A 19,960-nucleotide genomic window follows, 5' to 3' on the forward strand; every position below is an offset into this window, starting at 1 on the left:
TATAGATTTTAGTGACTGTGTATCAGATCATTGATGTAAAAAAGGAAAAATAATACGCAGTGCTTAAAAGCATTTTGCGGTCACGTGGTTACAGGATCATACTATTTTCTCCCATATACTGGGCTAGGAATGCCCCCCATGCAGCACTTATAGCCGTGATCCACAGGCACGGACCTGCTAAAAAAAATGTAGACTACAAAAACAAATCATTTTTACACTGAAGACTAAATTAAACATGAAATTACTCGGATTTCTATAGGCATCATCGGCACTAATTTTAATGGATGTGGTTCTCTCTATCCAGTTCTCCTCTTCGATATATGTTACGCTGCAAAAAAAAAGTTACAACTAAAGTGTTAATGCAGCAGTTTTATAATATGTGGCATTTATTGCATTATAATTAAGAGTAAATGTTTGATCTTCGATATGACGAGAAAAGTGCAGACGGAGTACTTCAAACCTCCTTTTCCGTATCATAAATAGATTTATTATGGACTACGTTAGTCACAGGCATGAAAAAGAACACTTGTATGACGAACCTGAAAAAAAAAAGATGAACCTGAAAAAAAAGGTCGAACCTGAAAAAAATGGACGTACTTGAAAAAAAAATGGACAAACCTGAAAGAAAGGACTAATTTGAAAAAAAGGTCTAACCTGAAAAAAGGACCAACCTGAAAAAAGGACCAACCTGAAAAAAGGACCAACCTGAAAAAAGGACCAACCTGAAAAAAGGACCAACCTGAAAAAAGGACTAACCTGAATTAAATGGACAAACCTGAAAGAAAGGATTATTCTGAAAAAAAAAGAACTAACCAGAAAAAAATGGATGAACCTGAAAGAAAGGACTAACCTAAAAAAAGCACAACGGGATAGGGACAATAAGAAATGGCCATGCAAAATTAAGCAAAAGTAGTTTCTCCCACAAAAAGGAGAAACCAATGCTATATGCGGTGAGAGCGTTCCTTTACAATAATTGCTGTAGATGATATCCATGTATGAGCGCACCATTTAGGGACATAGGTAATCATGCACTCTGTGGGTCAAACATAAGTCGGAGGACATTATCTGGCACTGCAGTGTGCATTGTCTATTCCCCCCCCCCCCCTTTGGATTTATGGCATATACATTATTTTGCCTACAGGGTTCCCTGGGAGTGTTTGCTGCTATCATCTTTGTTTAGGTAGCTTTCTATATGTTGCAGTGCATTCACCTCTCTTAGAGATATATACATTTGCTTTTGGGCCTAATACAGTGATAAGAGTCCCTGTATTATTAGAATCTTTGGGTCCATCTATTTCTTATATACCTGTGCATCTGGAATGACATTACCTGCTAGGATTATTTAGTGCTTCCACTCTCTGACATTGGGCCTTTTAAATCAGGGTGTAACTGGCCCTGTCTAACTGAGTCCACATCTATGGTGGAGGTGGTTTGATTCCGATCTGTATTCACTGAGTCGGGTCATTTAGTCTACTAGATGAATGCCCAGAACACATGCTTAAAGGATAACGGATAGGACTGGTTGCAAGGTCAGCACTCTATTTATGATGGCCAGCCTATAAGCAGTCTGTGACATAGAGCAATAGATTGAATAGCAGTGTGAACCCGCTACCTACCTTTGTTGGTCTCACGTGAATTGTTGGCACATGTGCACTTTATTTGTCTAGTCTTGTGATTTATTACATTATATTACACTTTTTAACTATAAAAATTAAGTTTTAATGCGTAAACGCTCAATAAAATGGCGCCGGAGGCGGCGCATGCGCAGATCAATGTTTCAGCTCAGTAAATTTTTCAGAGCCGAAATCTTGATCTCTGCATGAGCCACTTCCGGCACCATTTTACTGAAGTCCTGCACACAGGACACCAGCTCCCACAATGCACATGCCGCCTAAACAATGATGGCGGCGGTGCAAAATTTTAATAAGGAGGCAAGTTACTGAATAATCAGTGACCTGTACAAGAAGCAGAGGAGGCTGGTGGGGGTGGAGAACCAGAAAAAGACCCTGTCCCACTTCCCTCCCCGAAGCACAGAAGACGTAATTTTATGAAAACTTCACAAGGTGAGTATTCATCATTCACGGAGCGGATCCCTTCACATCAGGTATCAGATATATCAGCATCACAGCGCCATTATGGCTGTGCCTTTAGTTCAAAGGGTTCAATCCTACTGACAGGTTCTCTTTAAGGGAGTTTTCTGATTTTGGAGAACCCCGTTCACCCTGCTTTAGTTCATTTTATAAATACAAACAACCTGTACATTTCTCACCCTCCCCAAGTCCAGATCTAATACTCCAGCGCTGCGACGGTGTCTGTTATTGTCTGCAGTGCTAACGCCAGTGAGCTCTATGGCTCTGCCCAAGTTGACGTCATGAACTGCTCAGAGTCACCGATTTGCTGACAGCGCTGCAGCCAATCAGTGTGCATGTGACGTTGACTCAGAAAGAGCCGGAGAGCTCAATGATTGGCATCATCACTGCAGACAATATCAGACACTGAGAGCAAGAGACTCAGTGCTGAACCTGGGGAGGGTGAACAAAGCGCAGTTATTCAGTGGGAATGTGGGGGGGGGGATAAACTACAGCCGGGCCACCTGGGTTTCCCAAAACTGGAAAACCCCTTTAGGATCATAAAACTTAGTTAGTACCCTGGAAGAGAACCCAGGGGAGCATGTGTCTTACCTTTTCTCATAACGTAGTTGAAAAACTGCATAATTGATATTCTGCCATACAGATCATTGTGAATAAGTTTGCTGAAGACTTTGGCTGTAAAAAATGACCTAAAGTGGAAAAAATACACTTATCAGTAAAACAACAATTAGCGAGTGATTAGTAACAGGAAAGGTCCCGTAGCTGTCGAGGACGTGGACTTACTTGCATTTTGGCCCTGCCTTTTCACCAACAATTTGGAAGTTCGAATAGTTGATCATGGCTTCCTCACCGATCATCGGAGGTGACTGGTGCTTGTCCAGCAGGAACCACAAGTTCTAGAAACATAGAAAGGAAAAAGAAAAATAGGAGAGATAAAGGGCTTAGAAAATAGTGTGAGTATCACATCACTGCCATAAATGCAGTTAGGAGTGATACAGAGCACTGGCTGGGGGCATCAGATCACTGCCTGCATCCCCCACTGTGAACAGGCAATTCAAGCAGGTTATCTGATGGACAGCAGACATGGAGTATACAGAGTAAAGGTACTGTTACACTAAACGACTTACCAACGATCACGACCAGCGATACGACCTGGCCGTGATCGTTGGTAACTCGTTGTGTGGTCGCTGGGGAGCTGTCACACAGACAGCTCTCTCCAGCGACCAACGATCAGGGGAACGACTTCGGCATCGTTGAAACTGTCTTCAACTATGCCAAAGTCCCCCTGCAGCACCCGGGTAACCAGGGTAAACATCGGGTTACTAAGCGCAGGGCCGAATAGTAACCCGATATTTACCCTGGTTACCATTGTAAAAGTTAAAAAAAAAAAAACACTACATACTCACCTTCTGATGTCTGTCACGTCCCCCGGCATCCACAGGGTTACGCGCTGCTGCCGAGAGCTTCCTGCACTCACTGAATGTGTCAGCGCCGGCAGCAGCGGTGACGTCACCGCTGTGCTCTGCTTTACGGCCGGCGCAGACACATTCAGTGCAGGAGCTCTCGGCAGCAGCGCGTAACCCTGTGGACGCCGGGGGACGTGACAGACATCAGAAGGTGAGTATGTAGTGGTTTTTTTTTTAACTTTTACAATGGTAACAAGGGTAAATATCGGGTTACTAAGCGCGGCCTTGCGCTTAGTAACCCGATATTTACCCTGGTTACAAGTGAACACATCGCTGGATCGGCGTCACACACGCCGATCCAGCGATGACAGCGGGTGATCAGCGACTAAATAAAGTTCTGGACTTCTAGCTCCGACCAGCGATATCACAGCGGGATCCAGATCGCTGCTGCGTGTCAAACACAACGAGATCGCTATCCAGGACGCTGCAACGTCACGGATCGTCGTCGTTCTCGCTGCAAAGTCGCTTAGTGTGAAGGTACCTTAAGGAACAGGTAACAGTAAACCTGGCTGCATCTCTTCTCACCTGCAGCTCCTCGTTGTCCAGTAACTCTCGGCTCTTCCTCTGGAGAAAGACGGCTCGTGACTCTTCTCTCAGCTTCTGCTGTAACACCTCGTCCTCTGCTGGTAACTGGGGGGGAACAAATGGGGCTTTAATTAGTTAATTAGAACAGGGATACTCTGTCCAAGCGGGGAGGGCATGGGTTTTCTAAGGCTGCGCAAATCCAAATAAAAGGTCCCATATGTATATACTGTATCATGGCATGCAATTAAATGAGTATTCTAGTTTCAGAAACCCCCCCATCCATGGGTGCAAAACACAAAACCACCCTTACCAGGAACAGCGATGTGTCTCCTCCCATTGTCTGCAGCGCTGACATCACTCAACAGCGCTGCAACCAATCAGTGAACTCACCTATTGGCTGCAGCGCTCTTGCCGTCACATAAGTGCTGCAGACAATAATAGACATCAGGAGCAGCTGCACAAATTCGGTGCGGACCAGGGAAGGGTGAGTAGTGCTCATTTATTTATTTCTTTAAACTGCACCTAGGAACAGGGATTTTTGGAAACTGGAAAACCCCTTTAACAAATGCATTATAGATGCTGGTCGTTGTGTAATATGGCAGAAGGGTTGGACAAACAGCAGCAGAAAATAAGGGAACAAAGCCATCTTCACAATTGGCGAGACTCTTCTTCAGTGGTGGGTCCTAGATTTGGGAAGACCCTTCCGGAGATCCATTAGATAGCATTCCTCTTTGAAGCGTCCTTGCAGACCTACCACGGTCCACACCGTCAGACACTGTGACACGTGCTCACCCTGTAGTAGAATCGGGGGATGTTTGGGGAATTTGAGTCCTTCTGCCCACCCTTCCTCTCCGTATAAAACTTGGTGAACATGGCCATTTCTTCATCCTTCATTTCTTCTTCGCTTTTCCTAGCTGATAAACAGATACAAAAGATTTTAATTAAATATACAGCCGAGTGTAGTAATTTACTCTTTTCTGGCCGTCCCGGAGATCTAGCACGTGCGCCTCTGCTCCATGCATAACCGACCTCTGCAGTTCCAGATCCCCATTTCTGGGGTCGCTTGGTTAACCCAGAGGTCGGACCCCCAGTAATCACACTATTTAGTGGAGAGGGCAGAACTTTTTGGGAAATAACCCTTTAAAGCAGGCGTCTCCTGATAACAACCCGAGTCCAGATGCAGCTTGAGGCATAAAGACATGTCACGAGGTGCTGAGTGCCACCAAGAAGCTCCCATGTCAGGGAACATTTCAACAGAATTATTTTAGCAAAATCTTTATACTTCTTATATAATAACACTGTACCTTTATTAGATTTTTCCAACTTTTCTTTGAGACTTTTCTTCCAGTCCATTCTACTGGGATATGATTTCTTTCTTGAAGCTAAAAAAAAGATACACCGATATTTAAAAACAACAATATACTCTAAGGCTTCTTTACTGTAAGGCCTAGGCTACAACGTCTACCATACTCCAACAAAATATGGTAAACTGAAGCAAGTGAATGATGGCCGAGACAGTCACCCTCTTGTGCGACTTAAAGGAAGAATGTCACCAGGTCAAAAAGTGACTAGTTTTTGCTGTTATATTATTCCTGTTACTCTCCTGAGTAATCCATTTTTTGGTTCTCATAAATCCGCCATATGGTTCCAAAGATATGAGACTTTTAAACTTAATGCTAATTTTTCTTGGCTTTACAAAGGGGGTGTGGCTCACTGAATTATCTAGGGGCGTGTCCATGTAAGCCACGCCTCCCTAGTAAAACCCATAAAACCCAGCACTAAATAAAAAGGTCCGTATCTCCCTAACCGTATAGCGAATATGAAAAAAACAAAACGGAATACTCAGGGGAGGCGCGGGAATAGAAGGAGAAAAAAATGGCCCCTTTTTGACCTAGTGACAGATCCTTCTTAAAGCACACACGCCTAGAAATGTCAGTCTTAAAGGGGTTTTCTGAGAGAGAGAAAGAGTAAGAAGGGTATAAAATAATAAAAGACCTATCTGGTATTCACATCTTACTTCTGACCACATGCTGGGAGTTGTAGTTCCCCAGCAGCTAGACATGAATGATCCACACAGTCACAAGCAGATAGTGAGCCACAGACACAAGTATAACTACAAACCGAGTTATTTCCTGAGAAAGACGCCTTTATACGCAGCCTGGTGATGTCCTGCTCATCTGTCTGCTCCACAACACGTAGATTCCAGTTCTGTCAGTGCAACCAACCAGCTAGCTCTCCATCCTCTGCTGATAGGTAATCGTTACCATAGCACAACACACTCTAGGGCCACTCAAAGCGTCACTTCCCTGCTTTACTAGCGTTTCCCCCTATTGTGTTTTGTAAAAATGTCTCTAGTTTCCAGTCAGGGAAGCCATGTTTTTGCAGCTCTCTTCTATTTACAGGACCGCAAAGTCTTCGGTAAAATGGCGCCCGTTTCCGGAGCCACTTGTTAGAACGTCGAACGCTCTAGCGATGGGTGAACTCCAGCGACGATCTGATTGGTTCCCGTTGAACCCGGAAGTAACTGCGATTTGACACATGTGGAGCAGAAGGAGAGGAGCAGTGAGTGCGCTGAGTGCTGATGGCAGCAGTGATGGGGGAGTATTCACGTCTGTCTGATGACAATTCATAGTTTATTCCTGTAATTATTACTACATGCATTTGTGGAAGGAGATTGCCCAGCAGCATGTTCTCCCTGCAGCTGTGGTGCAGGGCATGGTATAGACCGATATGTGCCAGCAAAGTGCCAGCGTGCCAAGTTACCGCCGCAGGGTATAACCGGGCACAGGCCATCAGTACAACGTGCGGTGCCAATGCTCGCGCAGACAGAGATGGAACCCCCATTAAATACCCGAGGCGACCTGATCGAAAGGAGTACATGAGAGGCTCGTCTGTGTTCTCTGCCGGAGCCGCCAAGACGAGGTCTGATAGGAATAAAGAGTTAATAAGCGATAAGCCCTCCACCTCGCGCACAGCCGGCACCAGGGTAGCGATACCCGCCGAGCCGCTGAGTGTCGACGGTTGGAGCAACTTAAGATTGGATTATGAAGATCTTCGAAATTTTGAAGGCCTAGTGATGGACCAGATGATTAAACAGAACACTGACCTAGACGTCGCCAAGTCGCTTTTATCCTACGTGGCGGTGAGGGAAGGCGATGTTACGTACAAGTTACTCCTGAGATATCTGGTGTTGTGTGTACAACAGAAGAAGACCCGCGAGATCTACGACGTGAGCGACATCATGAAGATGAAGTACGACACGTTGGACACCGGGGCGCACAGCCTCCTCATTAAAGGTCTGAGTGACACTGATCGCTGGCAGGAAGCAATAGCTTCTTTAGAGACCATCAAAAAAGCCAGCACGCCGTCTGCTAGGAATTACGGAGAGTGTATAAAGGGAGCGATCGAGCACCGGGAGAGCGAACTGGCCTGGACGCTGTATGACGAAATGCTGCAGAGAGACTTGCTACCCCCTGAGGATGCCATCCAGAGTCTGTTTAATGCTGATCAGGACTTACAGGATGAGGCGTTCAGGAACAGGCTTTATGATATCCTCAAGTGTTTTAGAGAAGATCAAATCTACCCCGGGCAACCTCTGATGAAAACCATCAAGTCCTGGTTTGAAAGGTAACTTTGGAATAACTTACATTGCTGTGTGGATGAGAAATATTTTTTTTTAAATGACCAGTTGTATCTCACAATTCCAACCTTCAATGTGTCTGGGATTCCATTACTGATGGCTCAGCCATCCAATAAGGTACAGGGTTGGCTGAAGTTGTCAGTACTTTGATTGACAGCTCAGTCGTCTAGTCTGGTGCAGGGACTTGCCAAGCTGTCATTATTTTGATTGACAGATCTTCTGGCCAGTCTGAGACAGGGAGGTTCTGAGCTGCTTTCAAGTGCTCCCTGTGCTAAGTGATTGCTACCTACCTGGGCTAGCAGTCCCAGATCTCTGCCAGACATACATTCAGCTTTGTCTTTCTGCCTTGTGTTCTGCTCTTGGCTCTTTTCGCTGCCTGACCTTGGACCTTGTTCTGACCATCTGTTTTGCCTGCTCCCTTTTGTTCTGATCCGCTATTCTCCTAATATTTTGACCCCGGACTGTTACCTGACTACACCTTTGTCTCTTCCCTCTGTTTGACGTACCCTCTTGGCTTTTGACCTCGGACTCCTTGACTACCCTGACTGTCGGGTTGTTCGCAAGAAGTGACTCAGCGTTACAATCTGCTGTGTGCTGGCATGTCTGGTGTAATAAATGATTGTATCCCCATTTAAAAGGAATCTGTCACCAGACTTTTGCTACCTATCACTTAGTTTCCTGGGTGCAGCAATTGTGACACAATCAGAGTTCTTCAGTGGAGGCAGCATTGTCTGACCAGGGCTCACATGAGCTATAGTCCAGGCAGAGATAAACTCCTGGTGATAAAACATTGTTTTGAAGCAACAGCTTCCTCTTTATCCGAGCTTGTAATCAATGTGGTGCCATGGTGTAAAAAGAAATGATTACTTTAATTGAAGATAAGCAATAATGACTGTCTTCATGGGGAGACGGACGTAAACATTAAAACCTCCAGTGACCTTGGGTAAATATAATATGGTGGTGGACGATTACTGCAGACATCACCCACAGATGAATTTTAATATAATGTATACTGTAGTGGCAATTAAAATGGAACTGAACTTTCAGCAAACTTTGCTTAAATCAATAGTGCAGACAATTATAAGAAACTTTTGTAATATCTTATTAGAGATATCCGCTTCCTTCCCCACTTAACAGCTACTTCTTCCTTCCCTCCCTACCTCCCCAGCTCAATACACTCTATGGATAGATGAGTAGCAGGGAGAGGAAACAGGCAGAGGGAGAAATTGATCGTGGTGAGCTTTCAGACAAGTCTTTTACCTCAGTCTCAACCGAGAGCTGGAATCACTTTCAGACAACTCGGCTCTCCTTTATAATGTTCCTGACTCAGCTGCTGCTTTTCTTTGTGTTTAACCCCTTTACCCCCAAGGGTGGTTTGCACGTTAATGACCAGGCCAATTTTTACAATTCTGACCACTGTCCCTTTATGAGGTTATAACTCTGGAAAGCTTCAATGGATCCCAGTGATTTTGACACTGTTTTCTCGTGACATATTGTACTTCATGTTAGTGGTAAAATTTCTTTGACATTACCTGCGTTTATTTGTGAAAAAAATGGAAATTTGGTGAAAATTTCGCAATTTTCCAACTTTAAATTTTTATGCCCTTAAATCACAGAGTTATGTCACACAAAATACTTAATAAGTAACATTTCCCACATGTCTACTTTACATCAGCACAATTTTGGAACCAAAATTTTTTTTTGTTAGGGAGGTATAAGGGTTAAAAGTTGACCAGCAATTTCTCATTTTTACAACACCATTTTTTTTTTAGGGACCACATCTCATTTGAAGTCACTTTGAGGGGTCTATATGATAGAAAATACCCAAGTGTGACGCCATTCTAAAAACTGCACCCCTCAAGGTGCTCAAAACCACATTCAAGAAGTTTATTAACCCTTCAGGTGTTTCACAGGAATTTTTGGAATGTTTAAAAAAAAAAAAATGAACATCTAACTTTTTTTCACAAAAAATTTACTTTAGCTCCAATTTGTTTTATTTTACCAAGGGTAACAGGAGAAATTGGACCCCAAAAGTTGTTGTGCAATTTGTCCTGAGTAGGGTTGAGCGAAACGGGTCGTTCATTTTCATAAGTCGCCGACTTTTGGTAAAGTCGGCGTCTCATGAAACCCGACCCCGATCCCTGTGTGGGGTCGGCCATGCGGTACGCGATCTTGGCGCCAAAGTCGCGAGAGAGAGAGAGAGAAAAAAATATATATATATAATATCCCCGCTAAAGTGCATAGGGTTTCGTGTTCCGGCCGATCCTCGACTTTGCGCAGTAATCGGCCGATTTCGCCCGACTCAACTTTTCCAACAGTCGGGTTTCGCAAAACATGACTCGACCCTAAAAGAGTCAAGGTCGCTCAACCCTAGTCCTGAGTACCATATGAGGGGGTAAACCACTGTTTGGGTGCATGGCAGAGCTCGGAAGGGAAGGAGCGCCGTTTGACTTTTCAATGCAAAATTGACTGGAATTAAGATGGGACGCCATGTCGCGTTTGGAGAGCCCCTGATGTGCCTAAACATTGAAACCCCCCACAAGTGACACCATTTTGGAAAGTAGACACCCTAAGGAACTTATCTAGATGTGTGGTGAGCACTTTGAACCCCCAAGTGTTTCACTACAGCTTATAACGCAGAGCCGTGAAAGTTGTTGTCCAATTTGTCTTGAGTACGCTGATACTCCATATGTTGGGGGTAAACCCCTGTTTTGGCGCACGGGAGAGCTTGGAAGGGAAGGAGCACTGTTTTACTTTTTCAACGCAGAATTGGCTGGAATTGAGATCGGATGCCATGTTGTGTTTGGAGAGCCCCTGATGTGCCTAAACAGTGGAATCCCCCCAATTCTAACTGAAACCCTAACCCAAACACACCCCTAACCCTAATCCCAACCTTAACCATAACCCTAACCACACCCCTAACCCCTGTGATAATCAGCTGACACCCGGCGGCGATCGGCCGCGCTCCCCCTGTGAGCGCGGGTGATCGCATATGACGTACTATCCCGTCGAGGGTCAGATAGGCCCAGGTCACCTCGACGGGGTAGTATGTCTAAGGTCAGAGAGAGGTCAAAAAAGGAAGGAAAAACAGGAATCCCTCCCTGTGTGCTGTGCTGTGTATAGCAGAGATTGCTGCAGCTACACGCTCAATTTATCAGCTCAGATTGGATTGCAATTTTGAGATAGAGGCTGCAATGTAGAAAATAAATGCAAGCTATGATACAAGTCACAGTGTTATTCCTCATGTACGCACACAGGACAACGTATTCTGAAAAGTTACTTGAAAGCATGGTTGCAAAAACTCTAAAACTATAGGCAAGGAGTAGATAATTTACACCATACCGCACTATACAGTGGGGGGAATAAGTATTTGATCCCTTGCTGATTTTGTAAGTTTACCCACTGATAAAGACATGAACAGTCTATAATTTCAAGGGTAGGTTAATTTTAACATTGAGAGATAAAATATCAAAAATAAAATCCAGAAAATCATTTAATAAATTATATAAATTTATTAGCATTTTGCAGTGAGAAATAAGTATTTCATCCCTTACCAACCATTTAGGCCATGTTCACACGCTGCGGGTTCCTCTGCGGGTTAATCCCGCAGCGGAATTGAAAATCTGCAGGGCAAAACCGCTGTGGTTATCCCTGCAGATTTATCGCGGTTTGTTCCGCGGTTTCCGCTGCGGGATTACTGCTGTACTATTGATGCTGCATATGCAGCAATATGCAGCATCAATAGTAATGTAAAAAATAATAAAAATTGGCTATACTCACCCTCTGACGTCGCGATCTCCCCGGCGCTGCAAGCGGCTGTGCCGACAAGGACCTTCGTGACGTCACGGTCATGTGACCGCGGCGTCATCACGGTCATGTGACCGCGACGTCACCACAGGTCCTGTTCGGCACAGCAACTGAGACCGGACGCCGCGGGCAGCGCTGAGAGGTGAGTATAGCTTCATTTTTTATTTTAATTCTTTTTTTTACACTATTTTATGGTTCCCAGGGCCTGGAGGAGAGTCTCCTCTCCTCCACCCCGGGTACCACCCGCACATTATCCGCTTACTACCCGCAACGTGGGCACAGCCCCATGCGGGAAGTAAGCGGTTCAATGCATTCCTATGGGTGCAGAATCGCAGCGATTCTGCACAAAGAAGTGACATGCTGCGGGTTGTAAACCGCTGCGTTTCTGCGCGGTTTTTCCCGCAGCATGTGCACTGCGGTTTGCGGTTTCCATAGGGTTTACATGTTAATGTAAACGCTATGGAAACTGCTGCGGACCCACAGCATCAAAATCGCGGCGGTTCCGCGGTAAAAACCGCAGCGTGTGAACATGGCCTAAGAGTTCTGGCTCCTACAGACCAGTTAGAGGCTCCTAATCAACTCATTATCTGCATTAAAGACAGCTGTCTTACATAGTCACCTTTATAATAGACTCCTGTCCACAGACTCAATCAGTCAGACTCTAAGGCTGAGTTCACACGTAGCACAATTGCCGCGGAAATTTGCGCGGCAATTCTGCGCCTCCTGCCGCGGGTATATCGCATGCAGAATTTGCATGCATATACCCGCAGAAAACTAGCGTTTTGCAAGCATAATTAGCTTGCAGAGTGCTAAAGTTTTCCAAGCGATCTGTAGCATCGCTTGGAAAACTGTTTGACAGGTTGGTCACACTTATCAAACATAGTGTTTGACAAGTGTGACCAACTTTTTACTATAGATGCAGCCTATGCAGCATCTATAGTAAAAGATAGAATGTTAAAAATAATAAAAAAAATAAAAAAAAAGGTTATACTCACCTCAGCGGCGTCCGTTCCTAATGCTGTGTGTTCAGGACCTTCCATTGACGTAGCGGTCACGTGACCGCGACGTCATCGTGGTCATGTGACCGCGACGTCATCGCAGGTCCTTCACACACACCACGGAAGCCTCTGAGAAGGTCGGGCCGCCAGAAGGTGAGTATATCGCTATTTTTTATTTTAATTCTTTTTTTTTTTACCAATTATATGGTGCCCAGTCCGTGGAGGAGAGTCTCCTCTCCTCCACCCTGGGTACCAACCGCACATAATCTGCTTACTTCCCGCATGGTGTGCACAGCCCCGTGCGGGAAGTAAGCAGATCAATGCACTCCTATGTGTGCAGAATCGCCGCGATTCCGCAATTTTAATGAACATGCTGCGGTTTTTTCTGGATTGCGATTCCGCTCAGGAAAAAGATGCAGCATGTGCACAAAAAATGCGGATTGCAATCTGTTACATAGGATGCTTACTGTTAGCGTTTTTTTCGCGGTTTTATAGCGTTTTTATAGCGAAAAAACGCAAAAAATCTGCTACGTGTGCACACAGCCTAAGGGTATGTGTCCACGTTCAGGATTGTATCAGGATTTGGTCAGGATTTTACATCAGTATTTGTAAGCCAAAACCAGGAGTGGAACAATTAGGGTATGTTTCCACGTTCAGGAAACGCTGCGTTTTTGACGCTGCGTTTTTCCGCAGCGTCAAAAACGCAGCGTCCAGATGTTACAGCATAGTGGATGGGATTTCATGAAATCCAGACTCCACTATGCGTTAAAAAACGCATGCGTTTTTGCCGCGAAAACGCATGCGTTGTGCGTTTTTTCAAAACCCAGCATGTTGCTACTATGAGCAAAACACGCAGGTACACCGCAGGTGACCTGCCAGTGACCTCAGGTGCAGTTTTGGTCAGGATTTTACCTGCATAAAATCCTGACCAAAGCCTGAAGCAAAACTGAACGTGCAAACATACACTTAGGGTATGTGTCCACGTTCAGGATTGCATCAGGATTTGGTCAGGATTTTTCATCAGTATTTGTAAGCCAAAACCAGGAGTGGAACAATTAGGGTATGTGTCCACGTTCAGGATTGCATCAGGATTTGGTCAGGATTTTTCATCAGTATTTGTAAGCCAAAACCGGGAGAGGAAAAGTATAATAGAAACATATGCTCCACTTCTTCATTTATCACCCACTCCTGGTTTTGGCTTACAAATACTGATGTAAAATACTGACCAAATCCTGATGCAATCCTGAACGTGGACACATACCCTTACATCTACAACATGTCTTTGTCAGTGGGCAAATTTACAAAATCAGCAAGGGATCAAATACTTATTTCCTCCACTGTAATTGCCTGTCGTAAGACCACGAGTCCCTAAATGATACAAATTACAGTTCTTGTAGCTGCAGAATGTCCACCTGGTGGTCAATATTTTAAGATTTTACCATCTTGTCAAATGTGTTGTATCCCATCGAGCCATTTTCAAGATCTCTGTGTTATTATACAGGTAATTTCATGTATACATAAAACATTAACTCATTAAGTGAATGCTTAAAACAAAATGATGTAATGAAATGTATAAAACGATGTTTCATCTTTCAGGATTCCTAATGAAACCTGGAAAGGACAGCTGACAAAAGCCACAGACGCGTGAGTGCTCCAACTATATATTAACATTGGATAGTAGAAAAGCATACCCATAGGTCAGATTATACTCAGGATAAATCAAATTTTTTTGTGCTTTTCTTTTAGCAGTGCCCAACGTGTTTTTCATGTTGCAAGCCCCTTAGTAAATTACCCGGTGGTGGGCAGATAAATCCAACGTTTGTTTAAAGACCCGGTTGAGATGGTCGTTGTGATGTTCGGGACAGTCACATCCACACACTGCTCTGTTGTGCACACGGACAGAAAATAGCAGCCGCCTGAATGAGGCTTATCAGGCATTTCTTCTGGCTGTGCATTATCAAGTTGTTTTATACAATAAAAATGCAGAACTTCCAAATAGTGAAACCTGCAGCAGAAATTGACACTCTGCAGGTATAAAATCCACAGTATGACATTTAAAGGGAACCTGTCAGCAGGTTTGGCCGATATGAGTTACGGCCACCACCTTTCAGGGCTGATATAAGATTCTATAATGCTATATATAAGCCCTCAACCCGACCTGTAAGAGAAGAAAAATAAGTTTTATTATACTCACCTGCGGGGCGGTCCGGTCCGATGTGCGTCGCTGGTCTTGGTCCAGTGCCTCCCATCTTCTTATGATCGCTGTCCTCCTGCTTGCTTCGTGTGGATGACGCGTCCTTTCGGCATCCACACAGGCTCCCCAGCACCGCACTCCTGCGCAAGCGTACTTATCTGCCTTCTCAAGGGCAGAGCAAAGTACTGCAGTGCACATGCGCTGGAGCTTTTTGACATTTCCCGGCACCTGCGCACTGCAGTACTTTGCTCTGCCCTCAGCAGGACAGAGAAATACACCTGGGCAGGAGCGCGGTGCTGGGGAGACACGTCATCCACACGAAGTAAACAGGAGGGCGACATCGCAAGAAGTAGCGAGGCCCCGGACCAAGACCAGCGACACCCATTGGACTGGACCGCCCCGCAAGTGAGTATGATAAAATGTATTTTTCTTCTCTTACAGGTCGGGTTGAGGGCAGATATACAGCATTATAGAATGCTGTATATCAGCTCTTTCACAATGCCGGCACTGTAATAGATAGCATTTCAGCTTGGATAATCTGTACAGAAAGTCTGCAGCGTATCTGACCAATGTGGATGTGTCTTTACTGGTTTCTACTGCCTACCTTCACCAAGCCCCAATGCTCTAATGCCAATGGTTAGGGAAACCGATATCTTGGTGACCCTGAACACCAGTGATTTCTGCGATTCTCCCAAGAAAGGAATCATTGGTTATACCAGAAAATAACCCCATGCCAAAAGTGTCTGGGACTTGCTTCTCGCCTCTATACTGATAACAGTCTTCAGGTTTGGGTATGGGGGTGGCAAGCACATCCATGATCTCTTGAGCAGCCCTTCAGTGTAAGTTATAGACCCCTTTTTCCATGTGATCTGCATGATCTTTAAAGGTTGCCCCGGTAGTGATAACGTGCTTCGATATAAACCACTGCTTAATAAAGCATAATGTTTCAATCCTTCCTAAAGTGGTCACTGTCAGGCCTGTAAGGAACAGCTGGAGTCCATTCACCTGACGCCGGAGGAATATAACACCCTGAAAAAGGCTGTCATTAACATCGTCATAAAGGGGGAAGATACATTTCGTAAGACCACTCCAGAGGTGAGTGAGTCTCATCTGCTTATCACAGTTATTAACTTTCTATGTCAAATGGTTCACTACAAGCTAAAACTTTTGGAGTTAGTTTGCTTTACACAGTTATATGGCTTTCCACTAATTTAATAGTAATGCTGGTGGCAGACCGTGCCTGCTATGTGAGATCAGGACCTTAAATATGAAAATCACATATGAGTGGTCATGTGATTTTGTTACAGGCATATGGACTCGGATACACATTATCTTTTGTTTTCATTATGCCTGAAAGGCCATGTTTATTTTGTTAAATCCTGACAAGGTTTACGGTATGTCATGCTTTAATAAACCAACAGGTGTTTGACCCAAGAAGCGTTCCTGTGTCTACCTCTCAAAGCAGTGAGTCAACCTACCACAGTATATACATTACCTATTCCGTAGTGATCCTGAGTTACATTTTGTACTGTACTCCAGAGCTGCACTCACTATTCTGCTGGTGCAGTCACTGTGTACTTACATTACATTATTCTTCCTGTACTGATCCTTAGTTACATCCTGTGCTATACTCCAGAGCTGCACTCTCTATTCTGCTGGTGCAGTCACTGTGTACTTACATTACATTATTCTTCCTGTACTGATCCTTAGTTACATCCTGTACTATACTCCAGAGCCGCACTCACTATTCTGCTGGTGCAGTCAATGTGTTACATACATTGCATTACTGATCCTGAGTTACCTCCTGTATCTTACTGCAGAGCTGCAATCACAATTCTACAGGCTTTAGAAGTGAAATCTCAGTGTTCTTTGCTGGATTTGTACAGTGCTTGCCTTTGGACTTAGTTTATCCCATGATGAAGAAATTGATAAATGTTAACACACGGTAAAAAAGCCCCCAATTTTTGTGGGTTAAATAAATTTTTTCCATTCTTGACATTTATGACAAGTCCACAGTTTCTGATATAAATGGGATCCCCACTAACCTGAAGATATTTGCTCCTTACTCCCAACGGCTGCAGTAGAACCGTTGTGGGGGGAATGAGAACGTCCTGACGACATTCGTGTCAGGCAGCTGCTGGGTTTAATTTTTATTGTTGCTGCAGAATCCATTATATGAGCTGTTAAATTCTACTTATCCCCTCGTGATCTATGTCTCCTTACACCCTTCATCCACTTGAACTATGGCTCACGTTCCTCACTCTGGTGTCTCGGCTAATCATGTCCCATCACTACGGGATGAGTCGCCTGTCTTATAAGGTGCAAATATAAGACGCTCATGTGTTATACTCTAAGTGACAGCCTGATACACTCGCAGTGTCTGAGACTCTCATATATTACCCTCTGAAGAGATGACTTAAGCGTAATAAGATACAAGTAGCTTCTCTGTCTTGGGATAAATCAATGTCCTCCCATAATGCACTTCAGTCTGGCCGGTGTGGTAGCGCTCACCGCCATGCACCGTCTCCAGTCCGTCAATACTGCATATGCTTAGGCATGTTAACTAACAAACCAGTCAATGAACTTAAGTGTACGCCACGCTCCTCTCCAGCCGCCCGCCGCTTCAGCCCGGTAATCTCCCTCAGTTTTACAGCGTATTTATTTTAACTCTTCGGAAAAGCGTGGTCTAAGCTTAATTCTGCTGGGCGAAGATCGATACTGGGAGCTGAGGCCGCCAATCTTCTCTGTAGAGTTAGCAGAAACGCTGGAAAGCAATTAATTCACCTTCATTTCAGCTTCTCCAGATCTCTCTTTCTTGAAAATTGCAAAAAGGTTCTGGTAAAGCAAACATGGCTCCAAAATTCTCCGCTGGAGCGGTGGTGGCTTGTGACCTCGTGGGCTCAGACATTTTGTCTGTACTGATGCTTCATAATGCTGGTAGCCACATATGGGCACAAGCAAGCAGAACTGAATCCCCGACAGTGACAGTAAGTGTATTACACACTGTCAGGATTGGGCATGCTACTGTGATTTTATTATTAATGCTCCTAACATAACTTTATTAACATAGCCATGTTTCATGTTGCCTGACAAGATATGGATTTTTACATGTGTACAGAATCAGAACCAGGAACCATACAGTATTACAGTACCAGAACCACTGTTAGTACAGAAATACATAATCAGAACCATCCGAAGTACATGAATGCATCACCAGAGCCACCAATAGTACATGAATATAGCACCAGAACCACGATCAGTACATGAGTAGAGCACCAAAATCACCATTAGTACATGAAAATAGCACGAGAACCACCATCAGTACATGAATATACAGTGTGTACATAAAGTCATGGTGCACTTTTGACCAGTCACAGGATCTATTTATAGTTTACATTTTGGCGCCCTTTCTCTGGCCCAATCATTTCAGACCTGTTCATGAGGAGAGATAACAAGAACCAATCAAACAACACAAACTCATTTAAGCTGTTTCTGAGCCCCCAGTCAGATTAACCCCTGATAAACTGAACTCTGATTAATACACTGCCAGGCCTGTGACATCATGCAACCACAAGCTTATGCCATCTGCGTGGTTCACCATAACGTCCGAATATGGGCTGCTTAACATCCTCATGCCTACGTTGAGTACGAACGTAACACCCTTAAAGTGGACATGGGGTGTGGCCTGATGCATGATAAGGTTATAGGCCCATCTTTTTGCATGGAGCGGTCTGTGACGGCAAACACGTATCTTGACATGTTAGTATTGTATGCAGTGCCACAATTTCTAGAAGGTGTTAGCTTTCAACAGGACGGCGCTCCTCCACACTACACCATCATTGTTCGTGATTTTCTGGATAGAACATTCCCCCTTCGGTGGATAGGCAGGGGTTCTGTCAAGCCTTGGCCACTACGATCCCCTTAGACTTTTACTTTTGGGGTTATGTGAAGCATCATATGTACATTGAACGTATCAACGACATTAATCACTTAAAGCAGAGAATCACAGACGTTATTCACTCTGTTACACCAGACGTCCTTACCCGTGTGTGGCAAGAACTTCACTATCGTTTGGATGTGTGTGGGACAACAAATTGAGCCCACATCGAGCTGCACTGAATAGGTATGAAACTGGGAGAGTTTTTCTTTTATTTGAAGCAGATTTCACATTTCCATCGTTTTTTGTTGCTTTACAGTGACTGGTCAAAAGTGCACCATGACTTTATGGACACACTGTAGTGCCATAACCACCATCGGTAATACAGCACTAGAATCTGAACTATGCAAGTACAATTGAATGCTATGAGCCCGTGTTTTACACATTCTCTTGACATACGGCTCCGCGAAGGTCCGAATTGAAATCTGGGGAAAAGGTGGTAAAATGAAGCTGACTGGGAGACACCTCCACATCAGGCAGCCCAATGGCACTCCGGGGGATATGCCCCTTATACATTGGAGTGTTGGGCAATATTATTTTGGTGTGTATGTGGTCCTTTAGAGTTATGTTATGGACAGTCTGTGAGCTTTAGACCTTACACCTCTGGAAAGCTTCTGAGCTGTGATGTTTACTTCGCGTCCAGACAGCTTTAATTTTCTCTGTTGTAATTGTTCAACCATGCATGAGGAAATATAGCTGTATGAAAGCAGTTTTAAACACTGTGCTGGAGTGAAAGTTGTTTGTGTGCCCATCATCCGACCCAGAAAATGGATATTCTGTGAGCTAAATTGCCCTCGAGTTGTCACAATGCAAAGACAAAAATATTTTATTTGGTAAATGCCCAAAACAATTACCGTACTGCATACCATATCCCAATGGATCCATGACCAGGTACCACAACGAAAGTAATATGGCTGAAAAATTCACCGGTCTATGTGAAATCCTGTGTTGTGCTTTGTGCCACACTGCGCCAAGCTCTCCTGATGCTCTTCTAATTACCGGGTTTTATTAAAAAATGCTGAATTAGTTCTAAAAGAACATGTAACAACTGGGAAGAAGATTGAACTCCACACATGGACAAGGACAGAATTTTATTCTAACAAATTACCCCTTGTCAATGAAGAAACTAAGCCTGCGCCATACACAGCAGTTGCCAGCTGCGTCTTATAGCCGGCACCTGCCTCTAACAGCAGGGATCTGAGCTTGCTCCAATCTCTGCTGGTTAACAATGCAATATAAAAAAAAAACTATAAGTTTAATATCACCAAAATTGTACTGACCTGGAGAATCATGTACCCAGGTC

General features: G+C 44.3%; 2 protein-coding genes across 4 annotated transcripts in view; one reads left to right on the forward strand and one right to left on the reverse strand.

The window, feature by feature from the left end:
- Positions 1-19,960, reverse strand: part of PPP2R3C (protein phosphatase 2 regulatory subunit B''gamma) — a 57,149-nt gene that overhangs the window by 23,502 nt on the left and 13,687 nt on the right. The window contains exons 1-6 of one of the 2 annotated variants that reach the window (XM_077262887.1): positions 6,203-6,475; positions 5,386-5,463; positions 4,874-4,995; positions 4,082-4,186; positions 2,874-2,986; positions 2,682-2,779 (exon numbers count right to left, since the gene is read on the reverse strand). In XM_077262887.1, the coding sequence (XP_077119002.1) occupies positions 2,682-2,779; positions 2,874-2,986; positions 4,082-4,186; positions 4,874-4,995; positions 5,386-5,434 (487 nt within the window). In that variant the 5' untranslated portion in view covers positions 5,435-5,463; positions 6,203-6,475. Of the gene's footprint in view, positions 1-2,681; positions 2,780-2,873; positions 2,987-4,081; positions 4,187-4,873; positions 4,996-5,385; positions 5,464-6,202; positions 6,476-19,960 lie in introns of those variants that run through there. The other variant, XM_077262896.1, reaches the window with a different exon arrangement.
- PRORP (protein only RNase P catalytic subunit) overlaps positions 6,507-19,960 on the forward strand; it is a 73,119-nt gene continuing 59,665 nt past the window's right edge. The window contains exons 1-3 of one of the 2 annotated variants that reach the window (XM_077262880.1): positions 6,507-7,708; positions 14,123-14,170; positions 15,683-15,815. In XM_077262880.1, the coding sequence (XP_077118995.1) occupies positions 6,768-7,708; positions 14,123-14,170; positions 15,683-15,815 (1,122 nt within the window). In that variant the 5' untranslated portion in view covers positions 6,507-6,767. The remainder of the gene's footprint in view (positions 7,709-14,122; positions 14,171-15,682; positions 15,816-19,960) is intronic. The other variant, XM_077262873.1, reaches the window with a different exon arrangement.

Source organism: Ranitomeya variabilis, chromosome 1 (assembly GCF_051348905.1).
Source record: "Ranitomeya variabilis isolate aRanVar5 chromosome 1, aRanVar5.hap1, whole genome shotgun sequence".
In the NCBI taxonomy this organism is placed as follows: Eukaryota; Metazoa; Chordata; class Amphibia; order Anura; family Dendrobatidae; genus Ranitomeya; species Ranitomeya variabilis.